Source organism: Cherax quadricarinatus, chromosome 65, assembly GCF_038502225.1.
Source record: "Cherax quadricarinatus isolate ZL_2023a chromosome 65, ASM3850222v1, whole genome shotgun sequence".
Classification (NCBI taxonomy): Eukaryota; Metazoa; Arthropoda; class Malacostraca; order Decapoda; family Parastacidae; genus Cherax; species Cherax quadricarinatus.
The window spans coordinates 3,024,653-3,049,861 of record NC_091356.1 but is presented as its reverse complement, the minus strand read 5'-3'; the positions used below and the strand labels follow the sequence as shown (position 1 = coordinate 3,049,861).

At 40.6% G+C, this 25,209-nt stretch overlaps 1 protein-coding gene across 3 annotated transcripts in view; it reads right to left on the bottom strand.

Annotated features, from left to right (window-relative positions):
* The window catches only part of LOC128700583 (protogenin-like), a 792,820-nt gene that overhangs the window by 8,206 nt on the left and 759,405 nt on the right, over positions 1-25,209 (bottom strand). For 2 of the 3 annotated variants that reach the window (XM_070098863.1, XM_070098864.1), the window contains exons 15-20: positions 22,206-22,529; positions 10,237-10,432; positions 8,502-8,677; positions 5,446-5,581; positions 2,218-2,330; positions 1,346-1,420 (exon numbers count right to left, since the gene is read on the bottom strand). In XM_070098863.1, coding sequence (XP_069954964.1) covers positions 1,346-1,420; positions 2,218-2,330; positions 5,446-5,581; positions 8,502-8,677; positions 10,237-10,432; positions 22,206-22,529 — 1,020 coding nt within the window. Of the gene's footprint in view, positions 1-1,345; positions 1,421-1,690; positions 1,829-2,217; positions 2,331-5,445; positions 5,582-8,501; positions 8,678-10,236; positions 10,433-22,205; positions 22,530-25,209 lie in introns of all 3 variants that reach the window. The other variant, XM_070098862.1, reaches the window with a different exon arrangement.

The window sequence follows — 25,209 nt, the reverse complement described above, 5'->3', positions numbered from 1 at the left end:
AATCTCAAGTTATTTGATGACCTGAGAAGTAAAGCTTTAGATCACGTAAGATCCTTTGGTGGTCTAGTGGTGCACATCCCTAAGAAGTTAAAGATCACATCATTAGAAGTGATGACAGGTTTTCGACACCAGATAAAACATGAAGGTACACTTTACAGTTATATCCTAGGATAAGAAGCGTCGGAGAGAGAGAGAGAGAGAGAGAGAGAGAGAGAGAGAGAGAGAGAGAGAGAGAGAGAGAGAGAGAGAAAGAGAGAGAGAGAGAGTTGGATAACTCACAAAGTGACTTGGTAAAATGTTAACTAAAATCTATAAGTCAATGAATTTGTGTCAACTGCCAGACATCTGAAAGACAACAAATGTAGCCATTTAAGGAGAAACAGGAAGCATTAAACTACAGGCCAATATAACAAGCATATACTGTGTACAACAATGGAAAAGATTATCAGAAAAAAGTGTGGTGGGGTACGCAGAGGGACAGACTCTCAAACTACCATCAGTATAAATTTGAAGGTATTAAATCCCGTTTCACGAATCTACCCGAGTTCTATAACAAAATAACAGAAGGGAGACAAAAGAGATGGAGCATTGAACCACATTTTATTGGTCTGTAAAGAGGCATTTGACACTAACACACAAAAAAACTTGAGTAGCATGTACTAACAATGAATTCAGTACAGTGGATAACGAAATATGAAATGACGAGAGAGTAATTATCGGAGGAGAGGTGTAAGAATGACCAAGTGTAAGACATGGAATTCTATAATAATTGGTATTGTAATCAATAAAGTTTCTGGTACTTATAGAAATGTGATAAATGAAGGAACTACAAGGAAAGAATAAACCACATGAAGGCAATGACATCGGGGATAGAGAATAACAGGAATGATTTGCTAATGACAAAATATTTAAAAGAATTTAAAAAAGCATAAACTGTTTGAAAAGCGTTAAGACTGGTACATAAATGCACAGGTGAAATTTAAAAACAGTCCCAGGGATATATATATATTTTTTTTTTGACTTGAGAATAGTCAGGAAGCGAGATGAGGCTAGGAGGTTGTAAACCCGGAAAACGGCCAGTTAAGAAGCAAGAAAAGAAGCTAAAATTTAATCTATGTAACCACAAATAGGTGAATTAAAATAGGTAGGGGAACACACACAAACTGATCCATAAGATGAAAAATATTCAAACATGCACTAAGACAAATATTCAATGTTAAAATATCCCACAATTTCAAAATCAAATGGGAAATATTGAAAAGTCTCCAAAATTTCTCCGTTGTCCCTACAGGCACCCCGGTAATAAAAAAAAAGAGAACAATTGTGCTCACTGGCGGTTATTTACCTCATTCATTCTAACGGCATTTCCATCAAGAAGACAATTAGCTACAATTGCATCATCTCGCGTCCAAGGTCCTCCCTGAAACATTGATAACAATCATTATACTTTAATCCAATGAAAAGTGCTAAATCAAGTTATATACCTCTGATCTAAATAACTTTATTAATATTCACTTAGACTTGTTATATTTTTATACTAGAGCAAACAGAGAACAAGAAAAAACATGCGCTCTCAGCGCTCTGTATGTGAAAAGAAACATGCAGACTCATTCAATATTATTATTATCGTAATTAAGCGCTAAGTCCATAAGGCTCGACTCATTCAATAGCATATTTGAATAAACCTCACCTTGGTGTCAAGGTGCCGACTATGAGAGGTAGATGGCAGGGAAGCTAACATAGGCTTGTAATCATTAAGTTCCGTGTCATGATCCCTGCCTAAGGCCTTCACCCCATTCGCGTATACCATGCGACATGTCCCATTACCCTGAAAGGTTATGGGACGTCAATTCCGTTCATTTTTCGTATTTTCCTATCGCGTCATATATATAAGGCAAGCAAAACAGAATTCCTCAAGTTGCTCATAATTAAAAAGTGCTAATTTTTGCTCTGTTGCTGAAGGAATGCAAGATTAGCTTACCTGGTACTCTGTAGACACTACTGTTACTTAGTACTCAAGGCTAAGCATACATTCGGTGCATATATTAAAAAAATCACTCATTTTTTTTAAATGCAACAATCCCATCATGGTTTAAATGCCATAAGCACGGAAGAAGGGCAGTAGCAGCGCTAATATGCAGGAGGGAAACGTACCTTGAAGGCAGCAATGTACAGAGAAGCAATGTACCTAAAACAGTACTATAGAGAATAACGTACCTGAAAGGCAGCAGATGTAGTAATTTGTCTGTGACGGACCATTCTAAGGCAGAGGAGCCCGACCACTACGCACGTTGCTGCTGCTAGCAGACACACCACGCTGATCACCACCACTATCAACAAACAACAACATGCATTAATCATAAGTCAATAATGCAATGTATCACTAGAGTAACTGGATGCTGTTTCTTAGTGCCATTGGTCAAATATTATTTTTTGCATCAGTTATCCCTTAGAAAAGGAACTTCCTATGAATTTATATATTTAATATATATATATATATATATATATATATATATATATATATATATATATATATATATATATATATATATATATATATATATATATATATAATGAGAGATGCAAAACAACCACAGGGAGAGTTGAATGATAGCAATGTTGCGGAAATGAATAAGACGTCCCAGCAGATTTATTCTGAGGAAAGGTGTGGCCTGGAGCTATCATTTAAATCCCCCTGTGGTTGTTTTGCATATAAATTTTGAATGTACGTACGTACGTACGTGTGAGTGCGCGCACGCGCGTGTGTGTTTATGCAAGTATGTCACTGCCACAAGGCCTTTGCACGATGTGCCAGAGAAAATACGTTCTCAACCCTCAGATTGAATCGTCAGTGACCCACACATTAGTCAGTTTATTCAGGTATACACAAATACAGTTACATAGATTATCATACATAGCAACATATGTGTAGAGAACCTGGGATAACACAAAAAAGTCAGACAGAGTGACTTATTTCCATTGGGGTCCTTTTACCTTATTATTATATAAAGGTTATAATATTTTCTTATTATTCTGTTATGACGATAACATCTTATTATCATACTAAAAAGACTATCTACTTCACGAGGGTCATTAAGACTATCTACAATACGAGGGTCATTACTAGGAATAAGGTAAAATTTACACGTATGTTAGCTAAAAAATAGAAAATCATTCCCCTCCCTTTCTGTAGCTACATTCATCAGACACCTTTTGGCACTCTTCTTGAATCACGAGGGTCATTAAGACTATCTACAATACGAGGGTCATTACTAGGAATAAGGTAAAATTTACACGTATGTTAGCTAAAAAATAGAAAATCATTCCCCTCCCTTTCTGTAGCTACATTCATCAGACACCTTTTGGCACTCTTCTTGAACTGGTTCATGCTAAGACTGGCTTTGACATGTGAGGGTAGTCTGTTCCATTCCTTTATTGCTGTACAATAGAAGGTGTTTGAAGCCTGGCCAATGACTGTGGGTACTACAAAGTTGTGCTCTCTCCCCCTAGTACTATGATTGCTTTGGTTCCCAACCTTGACAAAATTGGCAGCAAGATATTCTGGACACTGTTTGTGAGCAATTTCATAAACATGGTTTAGCTTCAGTTGTTTTACTCTGTCTTCAACATTCAGCATATCCAACTGCTGTAATTCATCCTGGCCCACATGTTCTCTTGGACCCAGCCCCAGGATGAATCTTACGATTTTGTTCTGGGTGACTTGCAGTCTATCTTTCAGTTTTTTTGTCAAGGCAGAGTACCATGAAGAGCAAGCGTAATCCACATGACACTGTATAAGGGCTAGACATAGGGTCCTGCGAGCCTCAGTAGGTAGACACTGCTTTTCTATAGGTTACTGGAGGTCAGCACCTCCTCCCAGCAGGGACACTGGCACTCTCCCACACCTCACTTTAATACAAGACTTACTAACTCTTATCGAATTAAAATCTGTGAGAGCACTGCCACGAGCTGCGGCTAAACTCGCTGATCTGAAGAAAGTTCATGATGCCCCAGCAATCACTGGCATAACTTCCTACTATTTAGCAATGACTATTATCCTTTCCCACCCAGGAGGGACAAACCCATAGTAATGTCTTTTACAAGGTTAAAAACAATGCATTTCCTAGAGATGAGATCCTCATCCTTTAGCGTAACTGAATACCCGCCGTGGAAATGCAAACAAAAGAACACCAAAAGCGTCAAGAATCAGAGCCAAAATTAGCGAGAAAATAGAAGACAGAAATACTACTGGAGCACTTACGTTAATTACCAGGGAAGATAACATTGCCCCTAGGGATCCCACCGCAGCACGAGCTCTACATGACAAATACCCACCAGAGCTCCCAGAGCTCTGTACACAGCACTGACCTCCCTCACAGTGCCACGAGTGAAGAAATCTTAACCCTTCAAGATGCAGACGTGTATAAAGCTGCTGTCATTCCTACCAGGCTCGCTAGCGTACTCAGCTCACACACTGAGGTCCGGAGTTCGAATCCCCAGTGCGACTGGAAAACATTAGGACGTGTTTTCATAAGGCACCTGCTGTCCATGTTCATCCATCAGTAAAATGGGTACCTAGGTGTTAGTGGACTGGTGTGGGTCGCATCCTGGGGTAAAATTTACCTAATATGCTCAGAATGCTCTGCATAACAAGCGGCTTTCTATATAGTAGTATGTCATTGATGTCAGCTAGGACTGTATACCTTGTACATGTACTTGTAGAAATAAAGATTATTATTATAAAACAAATGCTCACCATCAGTACTTGGTGATATTTCAAAGAACTTTTTGTCTAGGTTCACCAGATTTGCCAGTGTATATCTGGCTGGTAGTGTTCCCAGGTACATTACTCCCCTCTTTTTCAGAGCAGCATTTTCTTCGCCTAAGGAAAATGATGGTGGAATAACACATACTGTTGTTGGTAACATCATCTACCTTCTCTCTGTCTCTCGTCACCGCCCCCAGTATATGTATTTGCTCCCTTCCCTTCGCACTTCTGTGTGACTGGTTAATGGTCCAAGCCAGACTGAAACGTCTTCATAAGATTCAGTCTCCCATGTGCGGGTTAAATATTTGTATATTGTTCTAATCACTGTATTGTGCTTTTTTTTTATTTTTCCTGACGTCTTGTTGCTAGGGCTGCAGAGAGGACTGTTAGTCACAACGCAGCCACAATGCTGAAACCAACTCAACTTAGGCAAGGCAAATTCCCAAACAAAACTATTTTGACAGACCATAAAACCGTGATTAAATTGGATTTTGCCAATGACTAACACAAAGAGAAGGAAGCCTCAAGCATCCAACACTCGCTCATTGCACTGAAGACGGCACATGATTCAGCACTTCATATACAGTATGATTAACTATTAAGAGGCGCGAGAGTTTCCCTGTCTCATAACATCAGGGAAACTGACGTACCACTAAATGTTCACCATGTCAACTCACACTCAGTATGCATCTTAGGCTCTCCCTCCAGCGTGGCTCTGATGTACACAAACACTGTAGTTAAGCTACCGACACCTCCGCCCGTCACGCCTGCTATTCTCAGAGTGTAGTTGGTGTTTGATACCAGGTCTTGTATCTGTGGACGAAAAATCATACGAAAAATCATAAGAGCATACGGTAGTCCTACACGACCATGCTAGATAGGAGTTACAACCACCCATCTACACGATTTAATTCTTTTTACGTCACTTTGAACAAGCTTGTCTAATTAATGACTATTTTAACCTGTAATGTGTTAAATGGGATGAAATTTTTTGTTGTGGACCTGTTTAGTGCACCAACATCAATTTTATTTCTACGTTGCAAGTCAATGATCTTGTGATCTACAATGGATGACAGAAACATATTCTTTGTGAAACTGTTATCCACGAAGATGATGTGGTGTCTTCTTTGACTGAGAAAAAATATGTATTGAGAATCAAAACATGTAAAGAACGTTAACTATCGGCGTTTCACGTTACTGCTGAAGACCTGTGACCCAATCAAACTTTGTTACTATTTAACTTCATTACCTAACATAATACTCCATTCTAGTGATTACACAGCAACACAGTAATGACCATATGACCTGTCTTTGTAATACTTATTTGTACTAAATTGTTATCTATTTTACAATAATTTTTGTACCACTGAATATATCATTGCTTAGTTAATCTTAAGTTATTTTTAAGCCTGCCCATAATGCTCTACATACAAGGGGCTTTGGCATGTTGCCCTTTAAAAATTGTATTCCTTGTACTTCTCTGTATCATGTTCAAATTAATAAATAAATAAATAAATAAAAGTATAAAAGTATAGAAAATACAGATTAACACAAGGGGTCTCAACCGGGGATATTCATACCCCTTGGGGGTATGGTAACCAAATAATGGGATTCAGTCTCTGAACAATTTGTCGTTTTTCCATAAATATGATAAAATACTTATAATTTTCTTTCAGACTGTCATAAGGCGTACAAAGGTGCATGGAGGACCAAAGGTGTAATGTTTGCCTTGAACCACTGTGGTTCTAATGCCAATTTCTGTCCAGTTCAAGCGCAGAATTAGACCCCATTCAAATGGGAATTGGGAACTTCGGCAAGATAAGCTGGAACTGACAGCAATGTGTAAAGCAGTGGCTCCTTGAATATTTGCTGGAATTCACTAAACGTAGGTGCACCAAAAGACAATGTGCAACACTGCAATGTAAATTTGAGAAGCAGACAATGGTGCACAAGCGCATGTACAGACTACTGTGGTGTCAGTTATTGCAGTTCACCAGAGATAAATAAAGCCTTGATTTTGTACTAAAATGCAGTTAATATGTTAATAAGTTGAATGATTATGGCTGACTATAATTTTTAAAGAGGTGGACCGGTAAGCCAGTGGAAGGCCTCGGCCAGATGACCAAAAGCTCCAATGGCGGGTTATCAAATGACTAAGACCCATGTCAGGAGACATTTATCCTGTTTCCCGACGAACCTTACCTAACCTAACCTCTGTAGTTAATATAAAAATCCAATTTTTAAATTTGTTAGCATTTTTATTACTGTCAGAAGCAATAATAAAGACAAAATGTTATCTGGGGTATTATAAAGACGTAACTTACTTTGAAAATATAATAAGTGTTTTTAACAATATTTACCTACCGGGAACTTTTACTGTGTAACTTTAATTACGTTAAAGTGAGGTTTTATGGCACATTGGTAACATTACCGTAGCAAAATATTTTATTTAAAGAGTTTTTGTGTAGACAATACCATTTAACACATTACAAGAAAAATAGTTAACATGGATAAACTTGTTCAAAATTACGTAAAAAAAAAATAATTTTTGAAAAATTTATCCAGCAGTGATCTTTTATACCTCGCTGGAAAGGCAATTTCAATCGGGAAAATTTTTATAACGGGCAAAATTCGCGTGTTTGTAATGTTAAATTGAGTAGAAGATAAAACGTGGAACCTATTCTTAGTGAGGCGGCCATATTGATTTACGTGCCTTTTTTTTTTAAGTAATAATTGGCTGAGAGAAATTCCATCACGGTTACTTATAGGTTAACCCACAGTTTTACTAGACTATGTATTATTATTATAATCATAACTAAGCGGTAAACCCACAAGGGTCATGCAGCACTGCAAGTGGACTATGAACAAGTGGTGAAATACAAGAAAAATCCTAATATATAATGGGGATTATGTCGTACGTCGAGGACATTATTATTATTATAATCACAGGGAAGCGCTAAACCCGTAGGATTATACAGCGCATGTGGAGGGATGGAAGGTATTCAGGCTCAGTTCAGGGAACCGGAGCACAGATCCAATTCCCAAGATCAAGAGCCCCTAGCCAGAGTCAGGGAACCTCCCTTGAGGGTGACGTGGAGGACAGTGCTGGGGGACGTAGTCTGGTTGGACGAGGGACGGATGAAACTTGTTTTGAAGTTACGTTAATAATTAATACTACTATTATCATTATTTAACAACTATTTTTATCTGGGGATTAATGGAGATTATATGGGTGCTTCAGCCTTTCCTGCCCTCCCCCAATGCCCCCGGAGATTTAAGAGGCGCGTGAGTTTCCTTGTCTCCTAATATCTCATTTGTTTTTCCACTATAATCTACTTTGTTTATAATTACTATCGCATTTGCTTTGTCTGCTTTCGTAAGGTGAAGTCCAGGATCTTTACTTAATTCATGGTATAACTTAACAAATCTTTGAGGACAGATCTGTGCTCAGATCTCTCCAACACAACTGTCACCAAAGATTTGTTAAGTTATACCATGAATTAAGGAAAGATCCTGGACTTCACCTCACGAAAGCAGACAAAGCAAATGGGATAGTAATTATGGACAAGGTAGAATGTAGTGGGAAAATAACATATTAGAAAACAGGGGAACTGACAGCTCAGGATAACCAAAAATACCAAGCGGAGAAGCAAGAATCAACAGAAATAAAGCAGTTGCAAGACTCAATCAATGCTACTTGTAATCTGACTATGCCAGAGCCTGGGGAGCTAACCTTTGCAACAGTGTGGTGGTGATCCACTGTCTGGTTCTTCCACTCCAGTTGGTCATGGGAATAAGTGATCAGATAGTAGAGGAGTTGACCGTTGATGTGCAGTGGTCGACCCCACACCAGTACAGCGTCCTTAGGGCTGGCAGCGTTCCAGGAGACGTTGACAGGTGCGCTGGGAACTGGATCAGGAGGTCAATTAGGGTTGAACAGTCTATATCGAAAGTGACTCAAGAAGGGTCACTCATAATGATGTGTAGGAAGCCTGTGTATGTTAGTTATAGGGGTAACTTATAGTGATGTGCAGTTATATGGAGTCGCTTGTAGTGGTGTATAGTTATAGGGAGTCACATAAGGATGTGTAGGAATCCTATGTGCACTGATTATAGGTCACTTTCTACAATCTTAATTATAGAATATCTATAATCTATAACTATAACTGTAATTTTTACAAACTTGCTTCCAAATATTGTACTGAATTTCATTTGTAATATGACATAATTCTGACTGCATTGGTAATTCCATATATAATTCACACTACACTGGTAATATAGGTACTTCTGAGATGCAGACTTACAAAGGAAACTTGCATTACTTACCTACTTGCAAGGATATACACACCGAGAGGTGAATATATTTCAGAGTATATACTCAAGATTCTGATCTTTTCCCTTAGTTCATTTTCATTTTTACATGAACACACTTCCAAATTTTAACAATCTCTACCATAAATCTTCCAAAAGCACTGTGCCATCAGTTGCTGCTCATCTTCTTAATAAGACAATATTTTACTGCTGCTAAGGAAGTCAAATGGTGATTGATAAACGAATCTTAAACACTGATACTCTGACAGATCTTTCTACTGAGAATAACTGATCCTCTTTTTCTGTTCTTAATCAAGAACTTTCTAAGGCCTTTATCTTATATTTCCTTTACCGCCGTTAAGTTATAATTAATTTTTATTAACAGGCGATAATCTAACTTACTGTAAATCACTTAAATCGAGAAATTTGCTGCAAATCATATACCTGAGAAAGTCGCATATAATTTAAGAGGATGGGTTGCCAATTTACAGTGTATTCCTTCAATCACTTTATATCCCCGTCAACAGAGTACATACAATAAATAATAGTGACATTACATTTTCCTTGTTACCTATATATAATGAGACGGGCGAACTCCTTTAAAGTATCTTTCAACTGGGAGAATTCTAAGAGTTTGGGTTCAATAGTAACGTTAAGCTCTTATATTTGACAGCTATTTCAACAAAATCGGATTTCACATTTGTGAAGCAGTAACATATTCCTAACTCGGGAGCAGCAACAGTAAGCTGGGATCATCTTCATTGGGAGTGGCTTGTCAAATAGAATAGTCAGGAAAAAATCGTTCAGACCTTGAGAAGAAATCAGGTGTGATTCGTGAAAGAAGAAGACTACAAATCTTCGTACCAAGAACTTTTCACCACCATTAATGGTGCACCTTCAATCTTAAGAACCAACCGTCCTTAAGACTGAAACTGCACCATCAGGATATCCTACAATCAATATACCCTGTAATCAGGATACACTGCAATCAGATTGCTCTACATTCAGGATACCATGCAGTGACGATGGTCAACACTCAGGATACCTTACCATCAACTTACAATCAAGATATCTTACAATCAAGATATTTTACAATCGAGATATCTTACAATCAGGATAATCTGCACTCGTAGAAAGCAGGCAGGTAGAGTACTAACCCCCTTCCTGGGTGATGGCTTGGTGTGGAGGAGAGGGTAGACTGGTGAGGGAGGGAGTGGAGGCTGTGACAGTGATCTGGTACCCGTGAAGAGGCAGCAGGTGAGTAATCACGACCCTCGAGCGCGTTACTCTCACTTGACGTACCTCACCCTCCTTCTGCCACTCCCTCGCTCCTCCTGACGCATCCTCCGTCTCCTGGAAGAGGATACAACATTAGCTGGCGATACATCTAATAAATTTTCAGGACGGAAACGTCGTCAGAAGTCTCTGTCTCCTATGTGAGGGTTATTTGTGCACTGTTCCAATCACGGTATTGTGACTTTGTTCTTCCCAGGGGAATCGTTAAATCCATAGGGGGTCAAAAAACACCTACGAAATGGTACTAGTTTAGGCATTTATTGAGGACTGACAGCTTATAGCCATAAAAATTACATACACTAAAAAAGGGATAAAATTTAACAATAAGAGGAAACAGTACAAACACTAAATATATTATTATAATCAAAAAGAAGCGCTAAGCCACAAGGGCTATCACTAAATACAAATAAATACTATCATGTTTAAATACTCAGCATCGATTAAAAAGTTTATTGATATGAAAAAGACTATCCCAAAAAAAATCTAGGAAATGGGAAGTAGTAAGATTTGATCCGAGGTAGGACAGATCTAACTCCATGGATCAAGAGCCCCGTCAGTACTCTTCACAACCTTGCCATGTTACGCGTATTTAAACTCCACAAATTTCTCCTTGAGCCTAACATTTTTACAAGATTCTCAACCAGTGTTGGTCACACCTCATGAGAGGTGAAGGCTCGATCCACTGTATTCTTGCAGTCATAAACTGACAATATACATTTTATCCTTCACTTCAGAACGTTCAGCGCGGTTCGGTACTTTTTATTTTATAAAAATTATTTATTTTAGTCATACATTATTATTATTATTATAATCAAAAAGAAGCGCTAAACCACAAGGGCTATATAGCAGTAGTCATACAGCACCTTAGAAATGGAACACATTCAGACTCGAGGAACGGGTCCAGTTCCTTAGATCAAGAGCCCCTCACTAGCAACAAGGAACCTCCCTTGAGGGGTTAATGTACGGAGGAATGGACGAGGACTCTAACCTTTGGTCCTGGCTTGTAGCAGGTCCAGCACTATGACCCACGGTGATTATAACAAAGATTTCACAAACTTTTAGAGTCCCCCGTCCATTTTTTTTTATTGGCATTCGTTCCCTATGACTTAACTTGTTACTGTCCTGAAAAGTACTGCCAAAGTGAATTTCTCATATTCCACAATGCATATCCATAATCCATCAAATTTAGACAAAAGTGGAAATAATTCCGATTTTTATATCGAAGAGGATGCCGAGTTCTCAGTCAGGCAAGCACCCTATGATGGGTGCGTCACGTCTTCCAGGAAATGAAGCACCCATCCCGAGGCACCAACTACTCAAATAATCTAACCTCACCAATGAGATTGGTGTAGAAGAGTATGCATACCCCATACCTGTTTCCCATGACTACCGCTTGGGGAGCTGTCTCCGTAGACCTGTGCTGCCGCTTGGTGGCCATAGGCCTATCTTCAGCTTACTGTGTGACAAGTTGCATCCCTCTCACTATCCTAGCAGACAGCACACGAGTAAGCAGTTGCTTCTCTCCTCCCCCTCCCTCCCTCTCCAGGCAGGGCCTGGCCCTCAGGGCTGCCTAGACACACTGCCTGCATAAGAACACCAAATAAACTTACGACACGCCTCCGAACAGTATTATTCACAGCCACCAGAGATATCACTATTTTGAGTGATATATTGGCAATAGCATCAGCTTTAAGAACTGTGACTCACGAAATCGTAATGACACGATTGCAAACAAACCATACCCCGGCCGGGATTGAACCCATGGTCACAGTGGTGCCTGTGCTAACCTTCCTATGGTGTAGAAATATACCTAGTTGGACGAATCTTATTGTGGCTAGCTGGTCTAGTGGCTAACGCGACGGTCTGGAGTTTTGAGACTCTCTGACCGCGGGTTCAATCCCGGCCGGGGTAAGGTTTTTTTTTAAGAATTGTGAATTGCATGTCCAACTTTATGAAAATCTTGTAGCCAGGCTTCTTCGGCAGTGCCAAAAAAAGGTCGTGAGAACATAAGAACATAAGAAAGAAGGAACACTGCAACAGGCCTATTGACCCATGCGGAGCAGGTCCATGTCGTCCCCCGGATTAGACCAATGACCCACTCCCCGGATTATCCCAATGACCCACCCAGCCTGGTCATCCCCACTCAAGGATGAAGCACTGTACCAGACCCAGCAGCACAAGCTAGTCAGGTCCAACTCACACCCACCCACACCCACTCATGTATTTATCTAACCTATTTTTAAAACTACACAACGTTTTAGCCTCGGGAGTTTGTTCCACTCATTCACAACTCTATTACCAAACCAGTACTTTCCTATATTCTTCCTGAATCTGAATTTTTCCAACTTGAAACCATTGCTGCGAGTCCTGTCTTGGCTGGAAATTTTCAGCACACTATTTACATCCCCTTTATTTATTCCTGTTTTCCATTTATACACCTCGATCATATCCCTCCTAATTCTACGCCTTTCGAGAGAGTGCAGATTCAGGGACCTCAGTCTATCCTAATAGGGAAGATTTCTGATACATGGGATCATCTTTGTCATCCTCCTCTGTACGTTTTCCAGAGCATTTATATCCATTCTGTAATACGGTGACCAGAACTGAGCAGCATAGTCTAAATGAGGCCTAACCAAGGATATACAGAGTTGAAGAACAACCTGAGGACTTCCATTATTTATACTTCTAGATATGAAGCCAAGAATTCTGTTAGCTTTATTGCGAACACTGCAGGTGGGGATATAGTTTTGGAGTGGTTGGTGCAATTATTTAATAAATGTATGGAAGAGGGTAAGGTACCTAGGGATTGGCAGAGAGCATGCATAGTTCCATTGTATAAAGGCAAAGGGGACAAAAGAGAGTGCAAAAATTATAGGGGGATAAGTCTATTGAGTATACCTGGTAAAGTGTATGGTAGAGTTATTATTGAAAGAATTAAGAGTAAGACGGAGAATAGGATAGCAGATGAACAAGGAGGCTTTAGGAAAGGTAGGGGGTGTGTGGACCAGGTGTTTGCAGTGAAACATATAAGTGAACAGTATTTAGATAAGGCTAAAGAGGTCTTTGTGGCATTTATGGATTTGGAAAAGGCGTATGACAGGGTGGATAGGGGGGCAATGTGGCAGATGTTGCAGGTGTATGGTGTAGGAGGTAGGTTACTGAAAGCAGTGAAGAGTTTTTACGAGGATAGTGAGGCTCAAGTTAGAGTATGTTGGAAAGAGGGAAATTATTTCCCAGTAAAAGTAGGCCTTAGACAAGGATGTGTGATGTCACCGTAGTTGTTTAATATATTTATAGATGGGGTTGTAAGAGAAGTAAATGCGAGGGACTTGGCAAAAGGCGTGGAGTTAAAAGACAAAGAATCACACATAAAGTGGGAGTTGTCACAGTTGCTCTTTGCTGATGACACTGTGCTCTTGGGAGATTCTGAAGAGAAGTTGCAGAGATTGGTGGATGAATTTGGTAGGGTGTACAAAAGAAGAAAATTAAAAGTGAATACAGGAAAGAGTAAGGTTATGAGGATAACAAAAAGATTAGGTGATGAAAGATAAGATATCAGATTGGAGGGAGAGAGTATGGAGGAGGTGAATGTATTCAGATATTTGGGAGTGGACGTGTCAGCGGATGGGTCTATGAAAGATGAGGTGAATCATAGAATTGATGAGGGGAAAAGGGTGAGTGGTGCACTTAGGAGTCTGTGGAGACAAAGAACTTTGTCCTTGGAGGCAAAGAGGGGAATGTATGAGAGTATAGTTTTACCAACGCTCTTATATGGGAGATGAATGTTGCAGCGAGGAGAAGGCTGGAGGCAGTGGAGATGTCATGTCTGAGGGCAATGTGTGGTGTGAATATAATGCAGAGAATTCGAAGTTTGAAAGTTAGGAGGAGGTGCGGGATTACCAAAACTGTTGTCCAGAGGGCTGAGGAAGGGTTGTTGAGGTGGTTCGGACATGTAGAGAGAATGGAGCGAAACAAGGTGACTTCAAGAGTGTATCTGTAGTGGAAGGAAGGCGGGGTAGGGGTCGGCCTAGGAAAGGTTGGAGGGAGGGGGTAAAGGAGGTTTTGTGTGCGAGGGGCTTGGACTTCCAGCGGGCATGCGTGAGCGTGTTTGATAGGAGTGAATGGAGACAAATGGTTTTTAATACTTGACGTGCTGTTGGAGTGTGAGCAAAGTAACATTTATGAAGGGATTCAGGGAAACCGGCAGGCCGGCCTTGAGTCCTGGAGATGGGAAGTACAGTGCCTGCACTCTGAAGGAGGGGTGTTAATGTTGCAGTTTAAAAACTGTAGTGTAAAGCACCCTTCTGGCAAGACAGTGATGGAGTGAATGATGGTGAAAGTTTTTCTTTTTCGGGCCACCCAGCCTTGGTGGGAATCGGCCAGTGTGATAATAAAAAAATAAATAATGCACTGTTGCCTTGGTTTTAGATTACTGCTAACCAGAACTCCTAAATTCTTTTCGCAATCAGTAGTATTAAGATCTACATTATTTAGTTTTAAATGTGGCATGGTTATTTACCTGTCCAACATTTAGAACTTTGCATTTGTCAATATTAAACTGCATCTGCCACTTCTCCGACCATTGCATCAGTCTATTCAAATCATCCTGGAGTGCTCTAGTGTCCTCATTAGAATGAATTGGACGGCCTATTTTGGTGTCATCAGCAAATTTGCTTATGTCGCTATTTATTCCCTCATCTATGTCGTTTATGTAAATTGTGAACAACAACGGGCCCAACACTGACCCCTGAGGAACACCGCTTGTGACGTGCCCCCATTCTGATTTCTCCCCATTTATGCAAACTTTCTGCTGTCTATTCGTCAGCCATGCCTCTACCCAGGAAAAAATTTCTCTTCCTATTCCATGTGCCCTAAGTTTCCTCAATAGCCTCTGGTGTGGAACTCTATCGAAAGCCTTACTGAAGTCCATATACGCAATATCATATTCATTACCATGATCCACCTCCTCAAACACCTTAGTGAAAAAAGTTAGTAAATTCGTAAGACAGGAACGCCCCTTTGTAAAACCGTGTTGAGAATCATTAATCAATCTGTGCCTGTCAAGATGGCTACGAATCGCTTCGGCAATTATTGATTCCATAAATTTTCCCACTGTGGAGGTAAGGCTTATTGGTCTATAGTTCGAAGCCAAGGACCTGTCACCTGCCATTTTCCACTTATCAGGCACTATGCCAGTTTGTAGTGATATGTTAAAAAGATTAGCCAAAGGTATGCTAAGTTCCTCTTCACATTCCTTTAACACCCTTGCAAACAGTTCATCAGGACCAGGGGATTTGTTAGGTTTTAGTTTCTCTATTTGTCTGAGGACCATGTCACTAGTTACCGCAATCGTACATAGTTTATTATCATCCTGTTCTACATAATATATTATTTCAGGAATATCGCTAGTATTTTCCTGGGTGAAAACTGAGAGGAAGTAGGTATTTAGAATTTCACACATATCCTTATCACTGTCAGTGATCTGACCAGAGTTACTCTTAAGTGGGCCAATCTTGTCCCTAATCTTACTTCTGTATACCTGAAAGAACCCTTTTGGGTTAGTCTTTGAATCCCTTGCGACCTTAGCCTCATAATCCCTTTTTGCTTTTATTCCTTTTTTTTATTTCTCTCTTTAATTGAATATATTGATTTCTTAACTGCCCATCCCCTCTTTTGATACGCCTATATATGCCTCTCTTTTGACCAATGAGATGTTTTAATCTATTGTTCATCCATTTGGGATCATTTTTGTTAGATCTTATTTCCCTACTCGGAACAAAAGTTGTCTGGGCAGCTAGAACTATGCTCTGAAAAACGTCATATTGGCAACCAAGATCACCTACCTGACCCATAGTCAGGACATCTCAATTTAGCCCACCCAAGTAATTTTTCAGTCCCATGAAGTCGGCCAAGCGAAAATCTGGGACAGAGATTTGATTGCAGTTATCTGGGTAATTCCATGATATATTGAAACTAAGTGATTTGTGATCACTTTCCCCAAGCTCATCATTAACCTCAAGATTATTAATTAGTGAATCTTTGTTAGCAAGAGCCAAGTCAAGCAGATTGTTTCCTCTAGTTGGTTCTGTCACAACCTGTTATAAAAAGCAATCTTGAACCGTATCAAGAAAGTCACTAGACTCAAGATTTCCTGTCATATTGTTCCAATCAATTTGTCTAAAGTTAAAATCTCCCATTATCACAACATTTTCATATCTAGATGCCTTATGAATTTCGTCCCATAACAGCTTACTGCCTCCCTATCAAGGTTTGGGGCCCTATAAATCACACCCAGAATTAATTTGTCATGTCCCTCGAGAAACTGTAGCCAAACCAATTCTGTGTTCGATGTTTCTAATCTTATATCATGTCTAAGACAATTTAAATTTTCTCTGACATACATCGCCTCACCACCACCCTTAGCGTTTTATGTTAATATATTCCAGGATAGGCGGCAAACTGGAAGGGATTGTGGAAAAGTCACAGCAGCTTTCAAAGTGATCAGGTTTGATCCGAGGAAGGGGAGGATAGCTTCCATTCTTTGGATGAAATAACCTCAAAAGCTTCAATGGAATATCAAGTGGGTTGACCCGGATCTAGTGCAAGTGTTTTAATTACGACAAGTGAACCCAACAAAGTTTCTTTCACACGTCGTCTTTCCGGTTACAATCGTGGGGTGATAAGGTTTATATTGTATTCATGGTTTAATGATAGGGTTCATATTGTATTCATGGGGTAAAAGGTCCATACAGTACTTGAGTAATGGGAGGCAATCAGATTTGATCCAAATAATGGAAAACTCCTATGCCTTATGGGAACTATTTGGTTGTGACACAGCAAGACTCCAGGAGTCAATGATTAAACTAGTGCCAACACTCCACATCAATGCAACGAGCAGCGCTAACCGTTTTTCTGGGACTTTACCTTATTTTATCCAGGTCACTGCCTGGGTAGGATCACGGCTCAGAAAAACTACCCATATAGACTGGGAGCATCAGAGGTTTATTAAAGAAACGTTTAAGTTCAGAGACGTCGAGCACTTCAAGACCCATGGATCTTTATCACTGCTGGCATCTCTGGTGCAGAAACACCAGAGGTGCCAGCAGCATTCAGCTTTCCCCAAAGCAATATTTCTCTGCGAGACATAAGAATGGAAGATGTTAGGATACTCCCCCAACGAGGAGCCAACGCTGGGTGACATGGACAAGACTCAGGCCGGGACAGCGCCGGTTACTCAAATTGGAACTGGAACTCCGTTCAGCTAGTAACGGACGAGGGTGAACCTTCAAGAACGCTGATAATTGCACACTATCAGTCACCACCCCTGGAACCGAAGGTGAAAGCTGATAGTATTTGTCCTGCCAGATAACCACTAAATGAGCCACTCAGTGTGCCTAAGGCAAACTGTTAGATCCAATCTTCTTCGGGTGATGCAAGCCACAACACTAATTGGTGGGAGCACAAAGTTTAACAGATGGCACCTTCCATAATCCCCAAGAGAAAATTTTAAAGAGTGGAGAAACATTCCAGCAATTTAAGCCGAATTAGGGATGAAGGAGGTGCTGATTTCTAAGGTTAAACTGCTCAAACATCGCCGCCACGACGGGGCAGAGGCAGAGAGCCGAACCTTTACAGTTCTTTCCAGTAATTAACCCTCACGGGTTTAGAACTAAAATAATAACTAATAAATAAAGAAATTTGAACTTGGGTGGATGCTGGATGGAGATATATAGTTATATTACGGTATGTTTAGCGATGTATATAGATTTGTGGCAAATTTGTCGATGTTTGACGAAAGAAAGTACCAGTCATGGCAGTAATTAAAAATATGGAATCAGAGGCCTAATATCACAAGAGGAACCATGATGCCAATGAAGAGTTCTTGATCCAAGGTATTGGAGCTTCCTTTCCTTGAATTTTATCTTCAGGTGCTGTGTAACCCCTACGAGTTTAGCGCTTCCCAATGGGTATTAAAAAAAAACTTCTTTGACCCTGGAAAAGTATTTTATCGGAAAAAAAATCGTAATGTATCAGTGATTATTTTATTTCCCAAGACGACACGTTAGTTATACCATAAAAATCTAACAGCAAATTTCTTGCAGGAGACAGCCAATAGTTATGAACAGTATTTAATGGTAAAGACATTCCTGGTAATTAGATTATTCAGGGGACTACGATACCTAGAAGAGCTCGGGGTCCAGGACTGTAGGTTGACCTCAGGATCAACAAGGTTATTTTTTATAATCAAAACCGAGCCCTAAATGGATAAACAATAAGAGCTTGACGAACTTCATTCACAAGAGCATCCGTTCCCTCGAGACTGGTCAGACTGACATGAAAATATTGAGTTCGCTAAATTAAGTCCAGGATTTTTGCGAAAGCCCCACCTTGGGCAGAGGACTTCCTGGCGATTACCAGAAAGAAGCTTGAGGAAAAACATTGAGAATGGATAAGTATCTGTGGAAAACCCTCACTTTAATTTTTATTGACTGATGGACTTTGGAGAGCCCAAGGCTTAGTTCAGAGGATGAAGATCAAGTTTGTCTCGGCTCTCGGAAGAGGAAGACACAGGAGTGATGCCTGGTCTGTGGAGCGGCTTTACTGAACTACAGTGGAATACGGAGCTATATGGAATATACAGGAGGCTGGTTACCCAGAGTATTTCCTCTTATTCTTACCCTCAAAGTTTCCTCTCAAGTCAGTAGAATACTATGTGGATAATGTATATTTTTGTAAGTGTTAGGCTCGATTATATAAACGATATTACAAACCTTTGCTCTGAGGATACTTGCTTGACATAACACAAGGAATATGCGAGAATATTATCATTCCTAGATCTTTGGCCCACTTTTTGGGCCTGCCAATATTCCACCAATGAACCCCACACACACATAAAATTTGCAACTATTGCATCTCCGTACTTAACACTGTCTCCGTCCTCGTACCTCTGTATAAATAAAGTATAATAATCAAAAAAGTCTACGGGGAAGGTGCAGCGTGTCACAGCAAAGACACGCCTGTGTCGCACTCTGGTCAATCATGAACATGTGAGGGGTTATAAGAAAGTGGTATATTTATTAGTTTATGCCAGGTTAATGTGTAAAATTTGGGTTTTCTTAACCCCCTCCTCTACCCACTCTGATTCCTCTCACAAGAATGCCCTCAGGACATTCACGGTCTTTCCATCCTATGGTGGTCTCCAGGGACTGTTGCCAGATGGCTAGTATTAACGAGTGTTAATTACTTACACATCATCATTAATTACTTACACATCATCTATAATGACAATAATAAACCTTAACAATGCTCTGAGACCCAATAAAGTGGGTCTCAGCCTCTCATATTGTAAGTGCCACCTGCATTTACATATGGCAACTTCCATAAGTTGCCATAGAGTTGTCAGAGAGGCAGGAAGGGAGGACCATTACACTTATTTCTAGAATATTCTAACGTGAGGGCATTCAAAAATTCGCACGGACTGACTGAATGATGGTGACAATGTTCTCTTTCTCAGCTCAAATTTCTTCAGTAGAAGACGAAGAATGTGTTAATAAATGTAATTTAAGATTTTTTCTATGTAATTTCTTAATTTGAGTTAATTTTCGCAAATATAACGGTAATTGTTAAGAAAAAGACATGTACAGCTAATGTGACATTTTATCGTAGCAACGTTTCGCTCTCCAGGAACTTTGTCAAGCCGTTAAGTAACACCTTGACAAAGCTCCTGGAGAGCGAAACGTTGCCACAATAAAATGTCACATTAGTTGCACTTGTGTCCTTTTACCTAACATATTGTTGGTAAAATTACCAACAATAACACAATAATGGTACTTGTCCTAACGTAACAATTTAACCTAACCAAAGTAACGGAAATTAACCTAACTTAATCGAACTCCGTAAAGAGGATGGACAAATAGTCTGTTAAGAAGTATTGTCTGATTATGGCGAGATGTGCATACCTTCGAAATCTTACGCCTTGGATCACGAGCGCAGATTGAGGGAGATAAAAAAAAGTTGAATGTAACTTCTCATTTTCTATACACCTTGTCACCGTAATTTTAATTTCATTAAGAGGGGAAGTTTTATGTACGTTTTTAAGTAATCTGGACACATAATAATTAGGTACTAGAAATATTATTTTATTCATATACTGTGAGGAATTTAAAGGTGTTTGCTTAATGCAGTCAATGCCTAGTCTACCAGAACGCCCAGTTGCTTCAAAATAAATACCCACATGCAAAATAATGCCCCAGAAAACTCAAATACATCATATACAGAACCTCCTCCCACACACACATATATATATATATATATATATATATATATATATATATATATATATATATATATATATATATATATATATATATATATATATATATATATATATATATATATTTATATATTATATATTTTATATATATATACACACACACAAATCAGCATTTTGATGTCAGAACGTCAACCATTCGGAGACCCGAACGTCAACCATTCGGAGACCCGAACGTCAACCATTCGGAGACCCGAACATCAACCATAAAGACGCCAGAACATTATACGGACGCCGAAACACATGCTTAGACTATGCACTTTATTAAACAAAGGTACTAACCAGATATGCACTAGAAAAACTGTTCCAATCGCACAAAGGCTACAACAGAAGCACCAACCACACAGGCGCCACAAAACACTCGCCAGCCATACACTAACAAAGATAAACACACCAACCACATACAATCCAGACATAATCATCCACTCATAAAGACGAGATAACAAATGCATTGACCATGCGCTTACCAGAGCAAGAGCACCAACTATGCTAAGTCCCAAACATATATACCAGGTGCACACGCTCCTTAACATGCTTAGAAACCAGAAATCTATCAAAAAAAATGCACCAACCATGCACTCGAAAGAATAAAGAAGCCAGCTACACATGGACCAGAGCAAAGGTGTTATCCACACACTAGCTAGAACAAATGCAGCAACCATATACTTACCTAAACTAAGGTGGAAGCTGCATTTACGCCAGAAAAAGTGAACTAGTTCCACACACAGTAAGGTCAATTCACCACTCAGGCACAACGTAGAGAAAAGGCCCCAGCAACAGGCTCGCCACATCCAGTGCACTAGCCACAAACGCACAAGAGCAAATGTTCCGACCATTAACTCGCCAAACAAAGCTATCAAAAACACATTCGTTACTGCTAGTGAATTAACCACACAAACACTCGAACAAGTGGACCATCTATACACGCGCCTGAATACCTGTATTAACCAGACACTTCCCATAACAAATGTAAGAATTAAACACTCTCCACAACAAGAACACCAAGCATAAACTTTCCATAACATGCGCACCAACCCCACAACCCCCAGAACAGTTGTCGTAACGATACATTCACAACAGCACAGGCACCAACTACTCAGTCGTAGCAGAAGGGTATCGACAATTCTCACCCAGGAAGAAATGCACCAGCTACGCAGGCGAAAAATTAAAGGCATCAAAACGACACTCGCCAAATCAAATACCCCAACCAAACACAGACGTAAAATACACCAACTATGCACACACCAAAACAAATGAAGCAACCATACGCGGAACAGAAAAACAGACCCTAACCTTCTACGCACCGGAACTAGAGCCCCAACCATTCTCTCACCAAAACGACTACACCATTTGCATAATTTCTTAATTCTAAATACACCGGCTTCAAATGCCAAACAGTAACATGCACACAGAAACCAATAAGGCCGGAAAACACAAGTTATTATTTGCAAGCAACGTGAGGCTGCAGGATAATTTAGATCCAAGCACGGTGGAGCTAACCTGAGGAGAGCCAAGGCCTTCGCCTTCAAGTCCATTTATGTGATAATTCTTGTCGTAGTCGTCGTGGTAACTCTTCCCGTAATCGTCCCTCACATCTTGCTCCCTAGGGCTACGACCTGAGGCTCCTAAATTGCTGTAGTGCTCGGCCACTCCGTCCTCACCCACGTCCTGGCCTAAACCACCACCGTTTATGGTGTACGGAGAGGCTTTCTCACTCCTCTGTTGTCCCAGACTGGCGACTTCTACAGTGAAGAAATCCGGCGTGATTCTCTTACCCTTGGGACGCCAGGAGACCAGGATGCTCGTTGTGTTTAACACCTTTACCTATTAGCAAGAAAATATATTCTAAATGCACACAAAATTTAAGCGTTCAGAGTAAATAGTAAAGATTAACATCAGATAAATAATTCTGGTGCAGCAAAGTGTAATGAGTACTAATGAATGATAGAAAAGCCCCCACGATACTGTATATTGCGTCCTCAAGTAATTCTCTTCAAAAAAGGATCTCAAATGAAGGTCGAAATTTACAGAATACCATTCCAAATTATTATTATAATCAAAAAGAAGCGCTAAGCCACAAGGGCTATACAGCGCTGCAGGGTAGGGAAGGAAGCAAGGGAATTGGATGGCAGAAGGGAGGGGGGATGATCAGCAGGTTACAGAAAACAGCGGGGCAGGGGATAGTACGGGGGTAGAAGGTAGCAAGAGATTGAAGTAGAAAGGGCTGAAGGTATCAGAATTTGTGAAGTAAGTCAGTCGTTGTCAAAAAGTCAATGAGAGAGTCCGGATGAAAGGTGGGTCCATCAGCGAGAAGGGAAGGTAAAGAGAGAGCAGCGGAGCGAAGACGACGACAGAGGTAAATTCTGCGTGCTCGTTGATAAAGTGGGCAGTCCAACAGAATGGGGCTGACTGATAATGGAGCTTGGCAATTCTCACAGAGAGGAGCAAGACGCCTCTCCATGAGATATCCATGAGTAAGACGAGTATGGCCAATGCGAAGACGGGAGAGAGTAGTCTCCCAACCTCGACACTGGTGATAAGAAGACGGCCAGTAACCTATACTCGGTTTAATAGACTGAAGTTTGTTGCCGAGCATAGTAGACCAACGTTGTTGCCAACGGGTGTGAAGGTGGGAAGATATTGCAGCAAAATAGTCCGTAAATGGAATACCTCTATAAGAAACTGGTAGGTCATGTACTGCTGACCGCGCAGCAGTGTCTGCCTGTTCATTGCCCTGTACGTCAACATGACCAGGGACCCAACAAAAAACAATATCTTTATGCTTGGTAAAGATGCGGCGTAGCCAAAGTTGGATACGGAGGACTAAGGGGTGAGGTGTATCAAATTTTTGTATAGCCTGTAAAGCACTAAGGGAGTCTGAGACAACCACAAATGATGACACAGGCATAGATGCAATACGGATAAGTGCTGTAAGGATGGCATATAATTCAGCAGTAAAAATACTAGCCGAAGATAGTAAATGCCCTTGTACGACACTGTCCGGAAACACTGCTGCGAATCCTACGCCGTCAGAAGACTTAGAGCCATCTGTGTACACAGCAATGGCATGAGAATGAGAGTGAAAGTGGTCAAGAAAAAGAGAGCGGGAAGCGACCGTAGACAGTTGGGCTTTCGAGCAAGGGAGGGAGAAAGAACAGACTCGAACAGCTGGAACTTCCCAGGGGGGTAGGGAAAAGTGAGATGCTACATGTACATAGAAAGGTGGTAGTTGAAGAGAAGACAAGAGCGAATGAAGGCGAAGAGAGAAGGGACGGAGTAAACAGGGGCGGCGAACAAATAAAGAATGTCTACTAATATCAGTGACCATTCTATAAATGGAAGGATTGCGGAGATCATGAGAGCGTACATAGTAGCGCAGGCAATGGGCATCACGGCGATCAGATAAGGATGGAACGTTCGCTTCTGCATAGAGGCTCTCGACAGGGGAAGAGCGGAAAGCACCAAGGCATAAACGTAATCCTTGGTGATGAATGGGGTTAAGGCTAGAGAGAGTAGCAGGAGATGCCGCTGAATAGATCTGGTCACCATAATCAAGTTTCGATAAAATAAGGGTGGAATGTAGGCGAAGGAGGGTTCGACGATCAGCTCCCCACGAAAGATGAGCAAGGGTTTTGAGAAGGTTCAGCCGGCTGTGACAAGTTGCCTTCAGAGAGGTAATGTGAGGTTTCCAGGATAACCTACGATCAAAGAGGAGGCCCAGAAACTTGACTGTATCACGTTCAGGGATACGGGAGCCATAGAGGTACAAAGGATGATCGGAGATGACAGAGCGTCTAGTGAAAGTGATTTGGTGGGTTTTAGTGCTGGAAAATTTAAACCCACGTGTGGTGGCCCAATTGGAAACACGGTCGACTGCATGTTGGAGAGAAACTGTAAGGAGGTGACAGTCAGCGCCTGCACAGGCAATAGCAAAGTCATCAACATAGAGTGATGACCAAATATTTGATGGAAGACTAGAGGCCAAATCATTAATAGCAAGGAGAAAAAGTGTTGTGCTCAGAACACATCCCTGGGGGACACCTTCAGCTTGGATAAAGTCCGGGGAGAGCACATTATTAACCCGAACACGGAAATGCCTGTCAGTTAAAAAGTTCTTAAGGAAGGATGGTAGATTGCCTCGAAGGCCTAAGGAGTGGGCTTGGGCTAAAATATTATACCTCCAAGTTGTGTCATATGCCTTCTCAAGGTCAAAAAATATGGCAATAACTGAGTGGTTATTCGCAAAGGCATTACGAACATACGTATCCAAGCGTAGTAAGGGGTCTATGGTAGAACGTCCCTTACGAAAGCCATATTGACGAGTGGAGAGACTGTTGTGTGTCTCTAAATACCACACTAAACGTCTATTTACTAGGCGTTCCATTACTTTGCAAACTGCACTGGTAAGAGCAATGGGACGATAGTGGGAGGTTTCATGTCCCGTAGTGCCTGGTTTGCGGAAAGGGAGAACAATGGCGGATTTCCACAGCTGTGGAAGAACTCC